The 13,485-nt window shown below is 39.9% G+C and overlaps 1 protein-coding gene across 1 annotated transcript in view; it reads right to left on the bottom strand.

Moving 5' to 3' along the window:
- Positions 1–678: 678 nt before the first annotated feature.
- tox (thymocyte selection-associated high mobility group box) overlaps positions 679–13,485 on the bottom strand; it is a 53,275-nt gene continuing 40,468 nt past the window's right edge. The window contains exons 6-10 of the mRNA XM_008433657.2: positions 9,897–10,121; positions 8,452–8,532; positions 7,363–7,860; positions 2,622–2,782; positions 679–1,837 (exon numbers count right to left, since the gene is read on the bottom strand). Of these exons, the coding sequence (XP_008431879.1) occupies positions 1,801–1,837; positions 2,622–2,782; positions 7,363–7,860; positions 8,452–8,532; positions 9,897–10,121 (1,002 nt within the window). The 3' untranslated portion in view covers positions 679–1,800. The remainder of the gene's footprint in view (positions 1,838–2,621; positions 2,783–7,362; positions 7,861–8,451; positions 8,533–9,896; positions 10,122–13,485) is intronic.

Raw genomic sequence — 13,485 nt, 5'->3', positions numbered from 1 at the left:
TACTTCTGTTCCTTCAAAATGGTTTCCACTGTCAACAATCAGCAACCTTTGCATTAAAGCAGAGGTTACAACTGTATGTTGATTATTCACGTTTTATTAGTTTTATTTACGTCTTTTTTATGTTTTCAGTACTCTTCTTCAGCACCTTCTGATAGGCCACACATATTGTCCATCTTCTTGAATATTTAAGTCTAGCTTTATCATTATCGTCTTATCCCGCTCAATAAATGATTGTTTTGTAACCTGTCTCTACATAAAAGGCCTTTCTCTTTGAATCCCAAATCACTGCTCATAAATGGAGAAGGTAACGCTGCAGTGTACGGGTGCAGTAAGGTTATGTACAAATATCCAGCTGCAGTCAGATAAAGGTATTGCCAACTGTCCGGCGATAAACAACATGAAACATGTTTTGAAGTAACGACTGCACATCAGTGCAGCATCGACTTTATTCTCAAACACATTATTAGAATCTAAAAATAAGAAAATCTTCATGGTTGATGCCCAGAGTCCTTTCATCTGCCAAAATAAAACACATGAATACAAAGAGATACAGAGCAACAGAGATGCCTCTTTCCATTATCCTCAACACAAAAACAAACCTCAGTTTGATAAAAAAAACAAACCCAAAAAAAAAACATGAAAACACAGCCAACCCGGCAATAGTTAGTTTTTTTTTTGTTTTTTTTTTTAAATAGTCTCTGAGCACAGAGAAATAGAGATGATAAAAGAGACCATGCAAACCAGTCAGCCACTCTGCGGTCTTATTAACACCTCACACTCACACTTGCTTGGATCCAAATCCGTATTATCGACAGACATATGCCAGGAGGAGAAGCTGGCTTCATACAAAGGAGTACTTCTTTTATCAACAGGAAATGTTTAACATTTTATCATCTCAGGGACTAAAATATTTCAGATTTCTTCAAGAGAACAATGAAAGTTATTTCATCTTAGACATTTATTCACATTTAGAGCCTGGATAAACAAGTGGGGGGGGGGGCGGGGGGGTTCTTCTGCTTATCTTTAAAATAGCAACTTAAACTGGGGTTTTAATCAATGTCTTCCCTTTACAGAGTCACCCAAACCTGTGGGAGTTCATCATTTAAGCAAAGAGTTGGAGGAGGGAAACACAACCAGAGTAATATTTGGTTTATATTGTTACGTTTTTAAGGCTGTGCTTCTTTTGGCTTTGACAGCAAAGAAAACACAGCGACTTTCAGCTCAAAGAAAAAAAAAAAAAAGTCTGGCTTTAAATTTTTCCCATTTAACCAATTATGTTACAGCAATTTACACATGACCTACTACCGAACCTCCTGGCGCTGATTATAATCACCATCCTCAGTAGAAACAAGAAACTAGGTATGAAAAACTTCTGCGAAGACAGAAAATATTCAAATGTTGGGGGGTATGTACACCAGTCCGCATGGTTCACAGCACAGGATCTACCCACCTCTTTCCACTCACTCTTATTTTCAGCAGAAATGGGAACAATTATGCAGTGAGTGATACAGCCATTAACAGATGCTTATGCCACATTGTAAACACTGCTATACTTTAAAGAGATAGTAGTAATATATACAAACTCATTCGGTTTTTCTTCTGCTTGGGGTTTTGTTTAGTTTATTTCTTTTAAGTGCTGAATTCAAGTTTTAGTTCACACTTTGATGACAAGTCCACTGCGAGTCYGTTTCGTGTTTGGAGATTTGATTGGGCGGTAAGTGAGAACCAGGCCCGACTCAGTGCTGGAGTTCCTGTTGTGGCAGTAGAAGGGTCTGCATTTGGTGCCGTTTTGTCCCGAGATTAGCTCAGATACAAGGGTTTGTCTCTCTGAAGACTTCTGGAGGAAAACAGAGAGATCAGTCATCAGTTAAGATTCGTCTTTCTAAAGATAAGTGCCTGCTGGTCTTTTAAAACTTGAAAATAAACTTTAGAAATGAATAAACAAAAACTAAAAATAATTTTGACAAAACTTTCTATTCAACTGCCTTCTTAAAAGGTTAACATCGGTGAAAATGACAGAACTGTACTTTTTTTTTCTGCCTGTCTGAAGAAAAGAAGTTGGTTTCACCATGAGAGGAAAATGTGACAAAGAGAAGTGGAAACATTGAACAAATGAAGCATGCGGGGTTCTGCTCTGAGGAGTGATAAGAAAACTGTAACCATTCTCAAACAACATATAACGAGCCAAAATCCCATTTTTTTGCAGATCGTTCTCTTGAAAAATCAGTCAAATTTCACCCGAGCAGGGGTGTAGATAGAAGGTGGGGCGTGGGTGCCCACTGAAGTTTGCTTTGGTTCCCTTTTTTCARTTGTACAGCCATTTTCACTTTTGCCTYATTAACTTCAATAGTATTATCGGCTTGATAGTTAAAAATATTMAAAATGAAATTTGGACATCATAAAAGTTCAGGTTTGAAATGTGTTGKGATCCTGTGACAGGAGGTAACATTAAACTTACACAACTCTACATAAACACACAAAGAGGCCTTTTTAGTGTGTTTAAAACTGAGTTCATTTATTTTATGCCTACTTATGCTAGACACAGTTTCATACTTGGGACTTCTACGTCTCCGAAGATGGAGAGACGTTAACCCGTGGTGAACTGTGGTGTTAATACCAACCCATTGCCATGGTATTCAGTGCTCCAGTCCAAGGAAGGGTGGTGGTTCGGTGTGTGGCGGCCCAGCTGGTGGTAGTCCACTGATGGAGACATTACTGCTCCACTATTCAGCATCGCTCCGCCCATTGACTGGTAGTCAGACTGGAGGGAAGGATGGTAGCCCTGGAATGAAGCAGCAAAACAAAACAAGTTTAAGATGAGGTCATTACGTTTTTCTGCTCATGTATAAGTAAACATATCCCCCACCACAGGATTACAATGGGAAACAAATTAAAGTGCATAGCATAAATATGCAATGCCATGCAAAAGTATTCACACTTTTTACACATTTTGTGATGTTACAACTGCAAATGCCAACATATTTYAACTGTGATATGATAATAATAATAATAGTTAAGTTCATAAATGCAACTGTGAAAGGTTTGGTGTTCATTTGTATTCAGTCCACGTGAATTACCAAGTCTTTCCAGCTCCAACTGTTAAATTATTGGGTATGTATCTTCCAGCTTTGCACATCTGGAGCATTAATTTTTTCCCTCATAATTGTGAAAAACTCAAATTGAGACTGGATGAAGAACATCAATTTTCAAGCTTTGCAATTGAGGGTTTCACAGAATAGTTGTAATATTAAAACTGAGGATGAATTACACACATGGACACTATTTGCATAGGTGACTTCTAAAGGTAATTTGTTTTCACCAGATTGTATTTAGTTGCATCAGAGTCAACAGAGCTAAACGCAAATGCATGCCATGCTTTTTATACATGTATATATATATATTTTTGCGTCATTGAGCAGGTGTTCATCATCTTCTTCAGCCTCAATTAGTTCATAGATAGCTGAAGTTTTATATCAGCGGGTCTTAAAAACCTTCCGATTCAGRAAAGAGGYTTCCAGATGAAGTGGGACGTAAACGTTMGCAACGTAAGCGAAGTGAAAAGACRTCAAATCAATCACAGGTTCATCAGCGGCAATTAGTGAGGCTTGAGCGTCTTGTGGATTTCATCAAATGTGAAGGAGGTGGGCGGAGTGAAAGGGAGGAGGAAAACGCAGGAGGTGGAGCAGGAGACGGAGAAGGAGGTGAACATTTCTCCAACCTGAGGACACTCAGGAGAAACGGGGACGGAGAAACGAGGGTGCGCGACGACAACGTGCAGACGTGAKCGTTTGTGCAGGGAGGAGAAGGAGAGAGGGAGTGAAAGGGAAGTTAATCTGAGCGTTGTGAGTGAAAGAGGAGAAAGGGGAGGACAGCAGGTGGTTGAGTTCTCCCCCCGCTCCCGTCCCCCTCTCCTCCTCTACCTCACCTATTCATCTATTGTCGAGCAAATTCTTCTCCTTTACTCCTTCACAAAGACCCCATCTGCCTCCTTTGTCTCTCCCTCCCTCCCTTCCCCCATCAGCTCTCACTCTTCCCCCAGACAAAAAAACATTAAAAAAAAAAGTTTGGAGCTCGGTCACTGTCTCTTCTCGTTTTTCCCTGTTTTCTTCATTTTTCTTATTTACTCTTTTTCTAAAACCAAGGAGTGAGGGGAGATTATGAGAATMGGGGATTTAAAAGASAATGATAAAGTTAGTCCAACTGGAAGATTCAGTGTGTTTCAGTTCTCAGTGTAACATACGGTAAGGTTACCGGTAACCGTCTTTATTAAGAGGAAATCTCTTAATGATCCCAAAATAATCACTGATAAGATAKCGAAGAAACTGACTGACTTGCAGAGAAATAGGAGGAAATGTTGATRTCTGAGAAAAAGATCAGATGAAGCGAAACCCAAACACTGCCACAATCATGTTTTTATTTTCTCTGGCAACAAAAAACCGAAGCCAAAAAGAGAAAAATGCTAATTACAAACTATTGGCGACTATCAAACAAAGTCGCCGAGCGGCTGAGTARGGGAGTGGTTGTTGACGCGCAAGCTGATCGAAACGTAAATCCAAGCTGCAACTACAATGATTTTATTGTCAAAATCCAAGGCAAAACAGTGTCCAAAGCAGCATAAAAACAGATCCGTAGAATCAAACAGTGATCAAAGGACAAAAACATAGCGGCCAGCAAAAAGTAGACTTTTCCCATCACCCACTSACTGAAGTCACCAGGTGAGCAACAGGTGATCTACAATCACTAATAACACCACGTGATCCCACACTACCCCTATCCACAACACAAACAATATTAGTGCTTCAAGGTCCCAATTACTCCAGACTAAGCTCACCCTACAACCTCCATGACCTTTTAATTTGGCAAATCTGTAAAACTCCAAAGTCAAGGTAATAATTGTGCTTCTGCGCTCTTAATACTTRCCAAATGGATAAGATTTTCCAAATCTGTGTTCCTGGAAGTCCTACCACGATGCTACCGGCACAGATTTATTATCTGGACTAAGATTTTTCTCACAATGGAAGGGTTGTCCACCTCCAACGACTGATAAGGTATCGACTGAGGTGGTAAAACCACCGGGATGAAAAATCCAATGGCAATAGAAAAAAATCCACCATCTGTGTTTTTCTGCCGACCACTTAGAGATGATATCACCAAACGATTGAGCCTTGAAGTCACTTCTTTTAAGCATTTCGTTGTTACTGCTGTAGAACTGTTTCATAAACCCTATGAMTGTCCTCCACCATCCTTCTCTAATCCCTAAATATGATGCCAGGCCTTCGCTTTAAGAGGCTGATAAACACGTTTTCCATTTGAAGTATAGCCTTATAAGCTCACACGTTCATTCGGTTAGCAAGTTTATGCAATTTGGAGGTGTGTGCCCTCTTTAAAAGTTGTGAGTACAGAGAAATCAGAGTAGTAGCAGGAAGAAAGACACAGTTTCTTCAAGATGTCCTGCCAGTCCACTGAATGCATCATGAGGTTGAGGTGCTGATGCCCGGGTGATTTCGCTGACTAAACAATGCAGATGTGTGTGTGTGTGTGTGTGTGTGTGTCTGTGGGCCATGAGTTATGAATTATGCTACCAGAATCCTCCACACATCACCCAGGACCTGTACATGTCGCCATCAGAGCCCCATAACTAATGCGGAGCTCTACATTCTTGGCGCATTGATACATTTTCTTCCATTAATTTGATTCCCATTTTCTTATTTATCTCCACAAAATGCAAATCAAAGCAACAATTTGCTTATTTTTCTTGTAAGGCAACAACAGGACGCATCTCCAGATAGGTCGCACCAGGACGAGRTTTTTTCAGACCAAAACTATTTGCAATTTTCAAGAGTTTTTCGACTGTAAAAATTTGCTAAGATGTTCGAGCAGAAATGTAACAACACCTGACCCAGAAAAACAAAGTGTTCTCATTGCGGCTGCTGAGTAAAAATGCATCTGTGCCACCGTGTGCACACAGGGCTCCTCTTTAAAGGAATTCCCGTCTCAAAAAGTCTTAATTAAGCAAGAATGATGGAAACAGAGAACGCTGATGGAAAGGAAGATGCTCAGAGTAATGATGCTTGCTTTGGTGGTGGCTCCAACACCCTCAGCTTTACTGCTACCAAATCGCCCTTYATGACTAACATCAAGCTTTTTTTTCTTCTCTGAGATTCACTGTTGCGTTATTAATGGTTTCTGGATAGCCGTTTGATCTGACCCGCTAAAACCACACATGGAAAAAAAAGACAAAATGTCCTGCAGGTTTGTGATAAACGGTCCAGTCCAGTTCTAACCAAAAATTAGGTTATTTCAAGATTATCTTCATGAAAGTGAACTTTGTGTCACAAGACTTTACCTGATTTCTATTAAATTTGTAAAAGTTCATCAAGTTACCTGTTTTTTTGGTGCACTTACACAACAAAAACAGTAGAAGTTTWTAGTTTTGATAAAAAAGACAAAAAATAAAAATAAAAAATTTAAGTCGCCGATATTGGAGCTGATCAAATGGAAATCRTCTCATTTCGATCTTTTACTAATTAATTGTTGCGCCTCTGTTTGAAGGCACATTGAATGCCTGGTCAAAGGGCAGGTTTTWATTGTGCGTTTTCACTTCTCGTTCTAGTTTTAATCATGACAGAAACTCGGCACTGTGTTATATGGGTCATTGTGTGAATATGTCTAACACGTATGCAGAAAAATATTTCCGCAGCATTTCGTTTTATTGGGTGGGCGAAGAAAACTCAGGTTTTAGTATCAGCGAGGTGTTTAAAAGCAAAGTCAAATGAATCTCAGAGATGCAAGACAATATCTGGAAAAAAAAAGAAAAAAAAGATCTATGACAGTTCTGTCTGTGAGAGAAAGCAAGACTTAGAGGGTGTAACAGAAAGGCTAAACATTTTGCAGAAAAATTCCCTGAATTATCTTTTTTGTATTTCAACCGCTGTGTGTCACGAGTCTTATTGGATTCGAAAAGGCATCATCTCTATTTAATTCATTTTTGATTTCCTCCAAAAATGACACGGTCACATGGCAGATTATCGCTTGAGCACTTTTCAGTTCTCGGTTTAGTTTTAGTCACAACAGAAACTGCAKGGTGGTAAACGGGTCATGAAGGGATTAAGTTTAAGAAGTGCGGTGCACATAGAGGTCTCTACAGTATTCATGCAACGTTTTTAATTTCAGATAGATCTGACTGTCGGCGAGATTTTCCCCCAAACCTCATCAGCAATTCAAAAACGACATCTGCAGCTTTTGATTGATACTACTAACAAACACAACTAGTAAAATTTAAATAACATGATAACTGATTAAACAAAACGACAAAACGACAAAACGACAAAACGACAAAACGACGCGTTCAGTGGTTCTGACCTGTGTGATTGCAGGGGAGTGTGTCATTCCCAGAGAGTGTCCACCGAGATGCTGGTGCTGATGGTGTGGGCTGTGCAGGCCGCCCAGGTGCGCCTGACTGTGGAGGGGGGGGCTGATCTGGAGAGGAGGRGTGGAGGCCGCCGCCACGTTCCCCAGGGACAGGGCTCCCTGGTGGGGGACGCTGGCCCGCGGCACCGTCCCTCTGGAGGACAGAGCCTGAAGTTGGGGATGGATCTGGTGGTGGGGAGGGGGTATGTGCGGGCCGAGCCCGGGGCTGGAGGAGTGGGAGGGGTGTGAGGGGTGCGGGTACGACATGTACATGCCCGGGTGCTGGTGGGACGGGAGAGAGTGGGGGTGGGAGGAGATTGAGCTGGGGGAAGCGTGCGGACCTGGGTGGCCGGGATACACTGAGGGTTTGGGTGTGAACATTGAGGTAGGTGAGGGGGAGGAGTTGGAGGCAGAGTGAGGGGCTTTCATCTCGGAGGGGTCACTGTAACTCTGCAGGAAAGAAAACAGGAAGATTTACGTCACACTTGAACAGGTAACCGTGGGTCTGTGGGCTACACAAAACGCGTTCTTTACATTTGTCACACAATCATTCTTAGATAATGAGATTTTAGTCGGCTTATTTTGAGCTCCTATCAGAGTGAACTATTTTAAGACTATCACTTTAAATCCAAATGAGCTGCTGCTGACCACGCCCTCCTCAACTCAACGTTTCCTCTCATACATAAAAATGTCTGCAAACAAATGCACAATTATACAACTGTCCATCTCTGAAAAGCAGAAGTGGAGCCTCCTGCACAACAGGCAAGAATGCAGCAAGGACGGTAAGTGAACAAAACTCTTGTCTTTTCCAGCAGCCGTTGTACGGCGMATACATTGGTAAAACCAACTGACCAAACGTGCTGCAGCTCCATGAGTTGCTAGGTGAGAGGCTGGCCTCSGCTGGCATTGCTAGGTAACGGTGCAGTGCTCGTTAGTTGTGACTTAACAAGAGGTTCTTAAAAGGGTTCAGATGTATGAAAAACTAAATGGAGACTGGAAATTAGCCACAGCAAGCTGTGAGTAAATGAATGGGTGCATTACCTGTGAGACGAGGCTGGCTCTGTAGGCAGCCAGCTGTTTCAGATATTCTTTCTTAGCCGTTTCTGTCCTCTTCTTGTACACCTGAAACACAAGCATCCACCAGAACAATGAGACCCAGTTTATTGCATTAACATCACAGACAGCTTTAACTGAGCTACAGCTGTACATATCAGAATTACAATTGGCTTCATTCGCCACAATAACATAATACTCTTGTTTAAACATCAAAGAGCTTATTTCGTTAAACTGACATGTTAATAACAGATTACTTTAATTATGCATTCCCAAAACACCCTCTGCAGTTCTTTGATTCACAACGCTTTCAATTCAGCTGACGTTTCACTTAGAGGAGCGTTGCCTGTGCAGCGATGACTGGCAGTCCCACTGGTACTGTTGTAGTTTATAGGGTTTGTTGTTGTTGTTTTTTGCAAAACTGATTCTTGTCATAATCATCGTGTCGTTGCTCATTTCCCACATCACGCAGTCTGCATTTGTTTCCATTTCATGGTTTGACTGAATAGGATAAACATGTTTTCTCTCACATGGATGGTGGTGGTTGTGTAAGGCACAAATGCAGACAAGAAAAGTATCAAGCAGCTTCAGAAACACTTGAGTAGCAGCGCTCCAACAGCATAAGATGTTGGTAAGAAATCGTTCAAACAGGGACTGGGAATTACCGAAGTTCAAGTTGAAGTTTGACAATCTATCAACAATAGATATTAACGAACATTTACATGTAAACACATTAGATTACAGCCGGGTGGTTAATCTCCATCTCTAGTTCCACTGGGAGGTTGATGTTAAAATACAATAATCTATGTTTTACACTAAAACATAGATTATTGTTTGCATTTTTACGGTTTTATATCTTATCTTAAACTTCCATATCTAATGTTAGGTTATGTTCATTTAAGACGAGAGCTGGTGCATTCACAATTTGTTATAAAACTGTACAATGATAACTTGAATTTAGAAATGTTTTGAGGTCCATATAGAATATAAACATTTCAGAGTAAGTAAACAGAAGAAAAAAAATGTATTCTGATTAAAATTGTATTGTTAATTATTGCAGCGGCTATCCAATTTAATTCAAAAATACTTTTTCCTAAAAAGGAAATTAAATATTGTTATTAAAATTCTTCAAACAGTTACTGTAGATGTCGGTGGCTGTTGGCAAGAAAAATCTCCCATAGCAGTCTGTGTTACAGCGAATTTGAAGGAGCCTCTGATTGAAGACATTTCCATAATAAGCTATTATACCCGACTGGAGCGGAAATTAAAGACAGGCTAACAGAAAATGGAGTTAAAACTATCAAAAAGAAAAAAAGTAATTAAAGAATAATGATGTAATTATAAATACATAAATCTAAAAACACTGAAGCTTTTTTTTACTTTGATGTGTAAGTGATTCCAGTTCTTTGCTAGGTGGTTTAGTCCAGCTCTACCTGTTTCTGCTCCTCTCCCAGGCCGTCCCACATGGAGGCCACTATCTTTGACACTTCTCCGAAGGTGGCGTTGGGGTTCTGAGCCTTGATGTTGGCCTGGGTGTCCCTGAAGAACAAGGCGTAGGCAGACACTGGCTTCACCGGCTCATTGGGGTCCTTTCGCTTCTTCTTCTTTGGTGTTTTGGGTTTCTTCGAGATGTCCACTGCAGCAGGTCGCTTTTCCCCCTGCAGAGAAGAAGCCGACTGATGGTTATAAGGTGTCCAGACGAGAGGGAAGAAATTCACCAGAAAATAGAATAACGAAATTAAAGTTGAACAAAAATTTTACAAAATAATTAATACGCATTTTTTTTTCTGTTAGCATGACCTTTCCTGTGACCTCTGCTTTACCAGTTTGATGCTATTAGTCAGCAGTGAAGATGAATCAAGGGGAAAATCCCGTCTAGTCAGCAGAAGTGCTCAAGCAATTCACATTGGGTACAATTTTATTCCCCCTTGATCAGCGAACATTTCCATGATATCACAGCTAAAGTGTCATGTCGGCAACAAATAGACTGCACTTAATTTCAGAAACACTTTATTAGCATAAAGAACGTCTTACAGAACCAATAAATATCATTTTTCTAAAGTTGGAATCAGAAAATCTAAAGCCTTGCATAATTATTGTTCCTGGGATTTTTTGTTTTTTGCCATTTTGCATAACATAACATAACATAACATAACACAACACAACACATTTTTATTCCTTTGTTCTTTTACTTTTTTTTCTCTCCAGTGTCTGGGAGTATTAGTAACATTTTTGACTTTTTTGGGAGGTTAAAATTTAAGCCTACATTAGTTAAAAAAAAACAACTAATGACGTGACGACAGCTTTCGCAACTTAAACATAAATTTGTCAACTGAGACACATGCCAGCGTTTTGCCGCTGGCATGTGTATTGATTTAGTTTGCAACAAATCAATGTCTTTCTACATTATAGGGAGATCTACAGTTTCCCATGAGGAAGAAGCTACTAGTGGAAAACGCCACAGGAGGGTTTTGATTATAAACACCTAAACACACAGGAAGCCAGCTTCAGCTGCAGAAAACCTGCAGGTTTGAAGAACGCTGGACGTATGGGGATCACTTTGTTTTGACAGGTCTGTTTGCCTCTCGGCATCATGGGGTTTGTAGTTTCGCCACGGCGTTGAGATTACTGCAACTGCTTAGCCAAAACTGGAAATAATGGAAAGAACGAATGTTGCCAGTGCACTACTGTAAAAAAAATGAAAGAATTAATTGCAGTGTCTGATATCTTAAGGCTGAAACCCGGTTCTTACATTATTCAACTCTGTATGAATACTCCCCAGTTTCATTTTGTCTAGTTTTGTAATTCATCACACTTTGTTTCACCCTTAAATTTAAGACATTTCTGTCGCTGCCACATCTTTCATTTCCCCATAAACCAAAAGCTTAATACGTCGTTAATTAACTACTTCCTCGGCACAAATCATCATTGCAACACCAAACTTTCTGACAGAGCGCCATTGTGTAGCTGGTTGATAAAACAGATAAAAACAAGCCGTGTTTATCTTCTCTTGTTAATTAGCCAAACAGGCCATTTTAAATTTCACACCAGAATAGCTTAAGCTTCTGAGTAGTGGCAGAAACACAAGGGACATATTTTTCAATATTTAGTAAACGATGGTTAGATTTTATGTGACGGAATAAGCCTTTTGTTAATGAATTCATACAAAATCGTTCAAAATCCACAACTTTTAATATCCTCCGGGAATAATTGTGACTGACTCCATGAACTGGTTTATCTATTATTTCAAGAAGCTGTTAGGAAATCACAAGCAACACTTATCTCATCTTTTTTCTTTAAACATTAAAAATGAACGCATGCAACGTATGATGATATGGTAAGAATGATGCTTCTGTTTCGAGCCTCACTTATGAGTTTCAACAGCTCGCAAAACACTTGGTAGTTTGTTATACAAGAACTCCGGCTTTTATTGGACCGAGGTTACGTTACTCATATAGAGTTACCTTTTACGACATGGTATTAGTGTCAGAGTGCAGTGACACTGTGGCTTTTCCTCTGAGTGGCACGGAAAAGTTCACTAGTTGCAACACTTCACCATAAACTGCAGCTTTAAAAGCAAGAGGGAAAGACTTGATGTGGCTGGAGTTTACCTTCACTCTAACTCTAAATACATTTAAAAAAAATACATATAGAGTAAAGAACCTTGAAGGGCCTGGAAAGAACCCCGAAATACTCTGTGCAACCACAAAGTATTTCCTTACTTAATTATTCTTAATTTCATTGGTAAATTAATAAATTGTGAATAGTGATGCAGACGGAAGCTGGCTGGTGGTCAGAGTGGAGACATATTCATATTTGTTTGTTAATGTTGTTTGTTGTCGTGTCAGTAAACACAACTAAGCCCTAATATTTGACTGAACAACAACACTCAGTGCTGAAGACGTTGTAGCAGCTACCAGGACAAAGTTTCCTGTTTTCAGGTCCCTAAAAGTGAAGTTTAAGGAAGAATCTAAAAGGACACTTTCCCTGCTGCAGCAGTTTTCAAACCCCTCTTGTGAAATCATTTGGATTTTGACATTTTTGGAAGTCTTATAGGTGAGATGAGAATCTACTTGCTCTAATAAGCCAGAGGTGTCAAACTCATTTTCATTTGGGCCATAGCAAGATCATGAATATCCTCAAAGGGCAAGCTGTGGCAGAATGCATCAGAAAAATCCATTAACAAACTGCTAAAATATTAACAAATAGCTGTCTCTGCACTTGATCAGTACTTCTTAAAATCAAGTTTAAAAAAAAGCTACAGCTGGTTGGATTTGGCCCCTATAGGCCTTGCGTTTGACACAACATGTAGAAATCAGTTTATATTTACTAAAGCTGCAAGAGTTGTGCTAATAATTGCCAACATGAGGTGCTAAAGACTGCAGATGTCAACTACTATGTGTTTTAAAATAGCAAAAACCCCGGTTTACAGCGACTTTGATTATACACACAGTGTGACGTCGCCTCTGGTGCAAATAAACACACTAGATGAGTAAGTAGAGGTTGTTTTCATTAAAGAAGGTCAGAAAATTTTATACCAGACACTGGCTACAGGAGTGTGAAATTCAGCCTTTTTGCACGCAAACATTGTTTTTATAAAAATTTGTGAAAGAATTGGTTGCTATGAGAAAGTCAATGAACTCCAGTGTTGATGCCACCGGTTCAGTACAGATATGTAAATGTGTAGGAGAAGCTGCCTGAGTTTAGGTCTTTAAGAGCGCTTGCTTTTATTTCCCATGAGTCTCGAGGTAAGTAACCCTTTATTTTATGTTTTAACCATTTTACAGCTGCTGAAAAAAAATTGCTCGATATTCTTCAGCGGTAATGGTTTCATTTCTCCAGAATATGAAGAGTCGGTTGGGTGCAGCGAGCTTGTTTCCATGTGAGACAGCGAACAGTAAGGGAGCTGATTTCTATCTAGTTGATATGCAGACAGAATGAGTCTGTTATGACACATAACATCATAAGTCCCTTCTGCCTACACACACACGCACACACACACACACACACACACACACACAC

The sequence above is a fragment of the Poecilia reticulata genome, linkage group LG17 (genome assembly GCF_000633615.1).
Source record: "Poecilia reticulata strain Guanapo linkage group LG17, Guppy_female_1.0+MT, whole genome shotgun sequence".
Lineage (NCBI taxonomy): Eukaryota > Metazoa > Chordata > Actinopteri > Cyprinodontiformes > Poeciliidae > Poecilia > Poecilia reticulata.
Note: the sequence above shows the minus strand (reverse complement) of the source record. Positions and strands in the feature narration are given on the sequence as shown.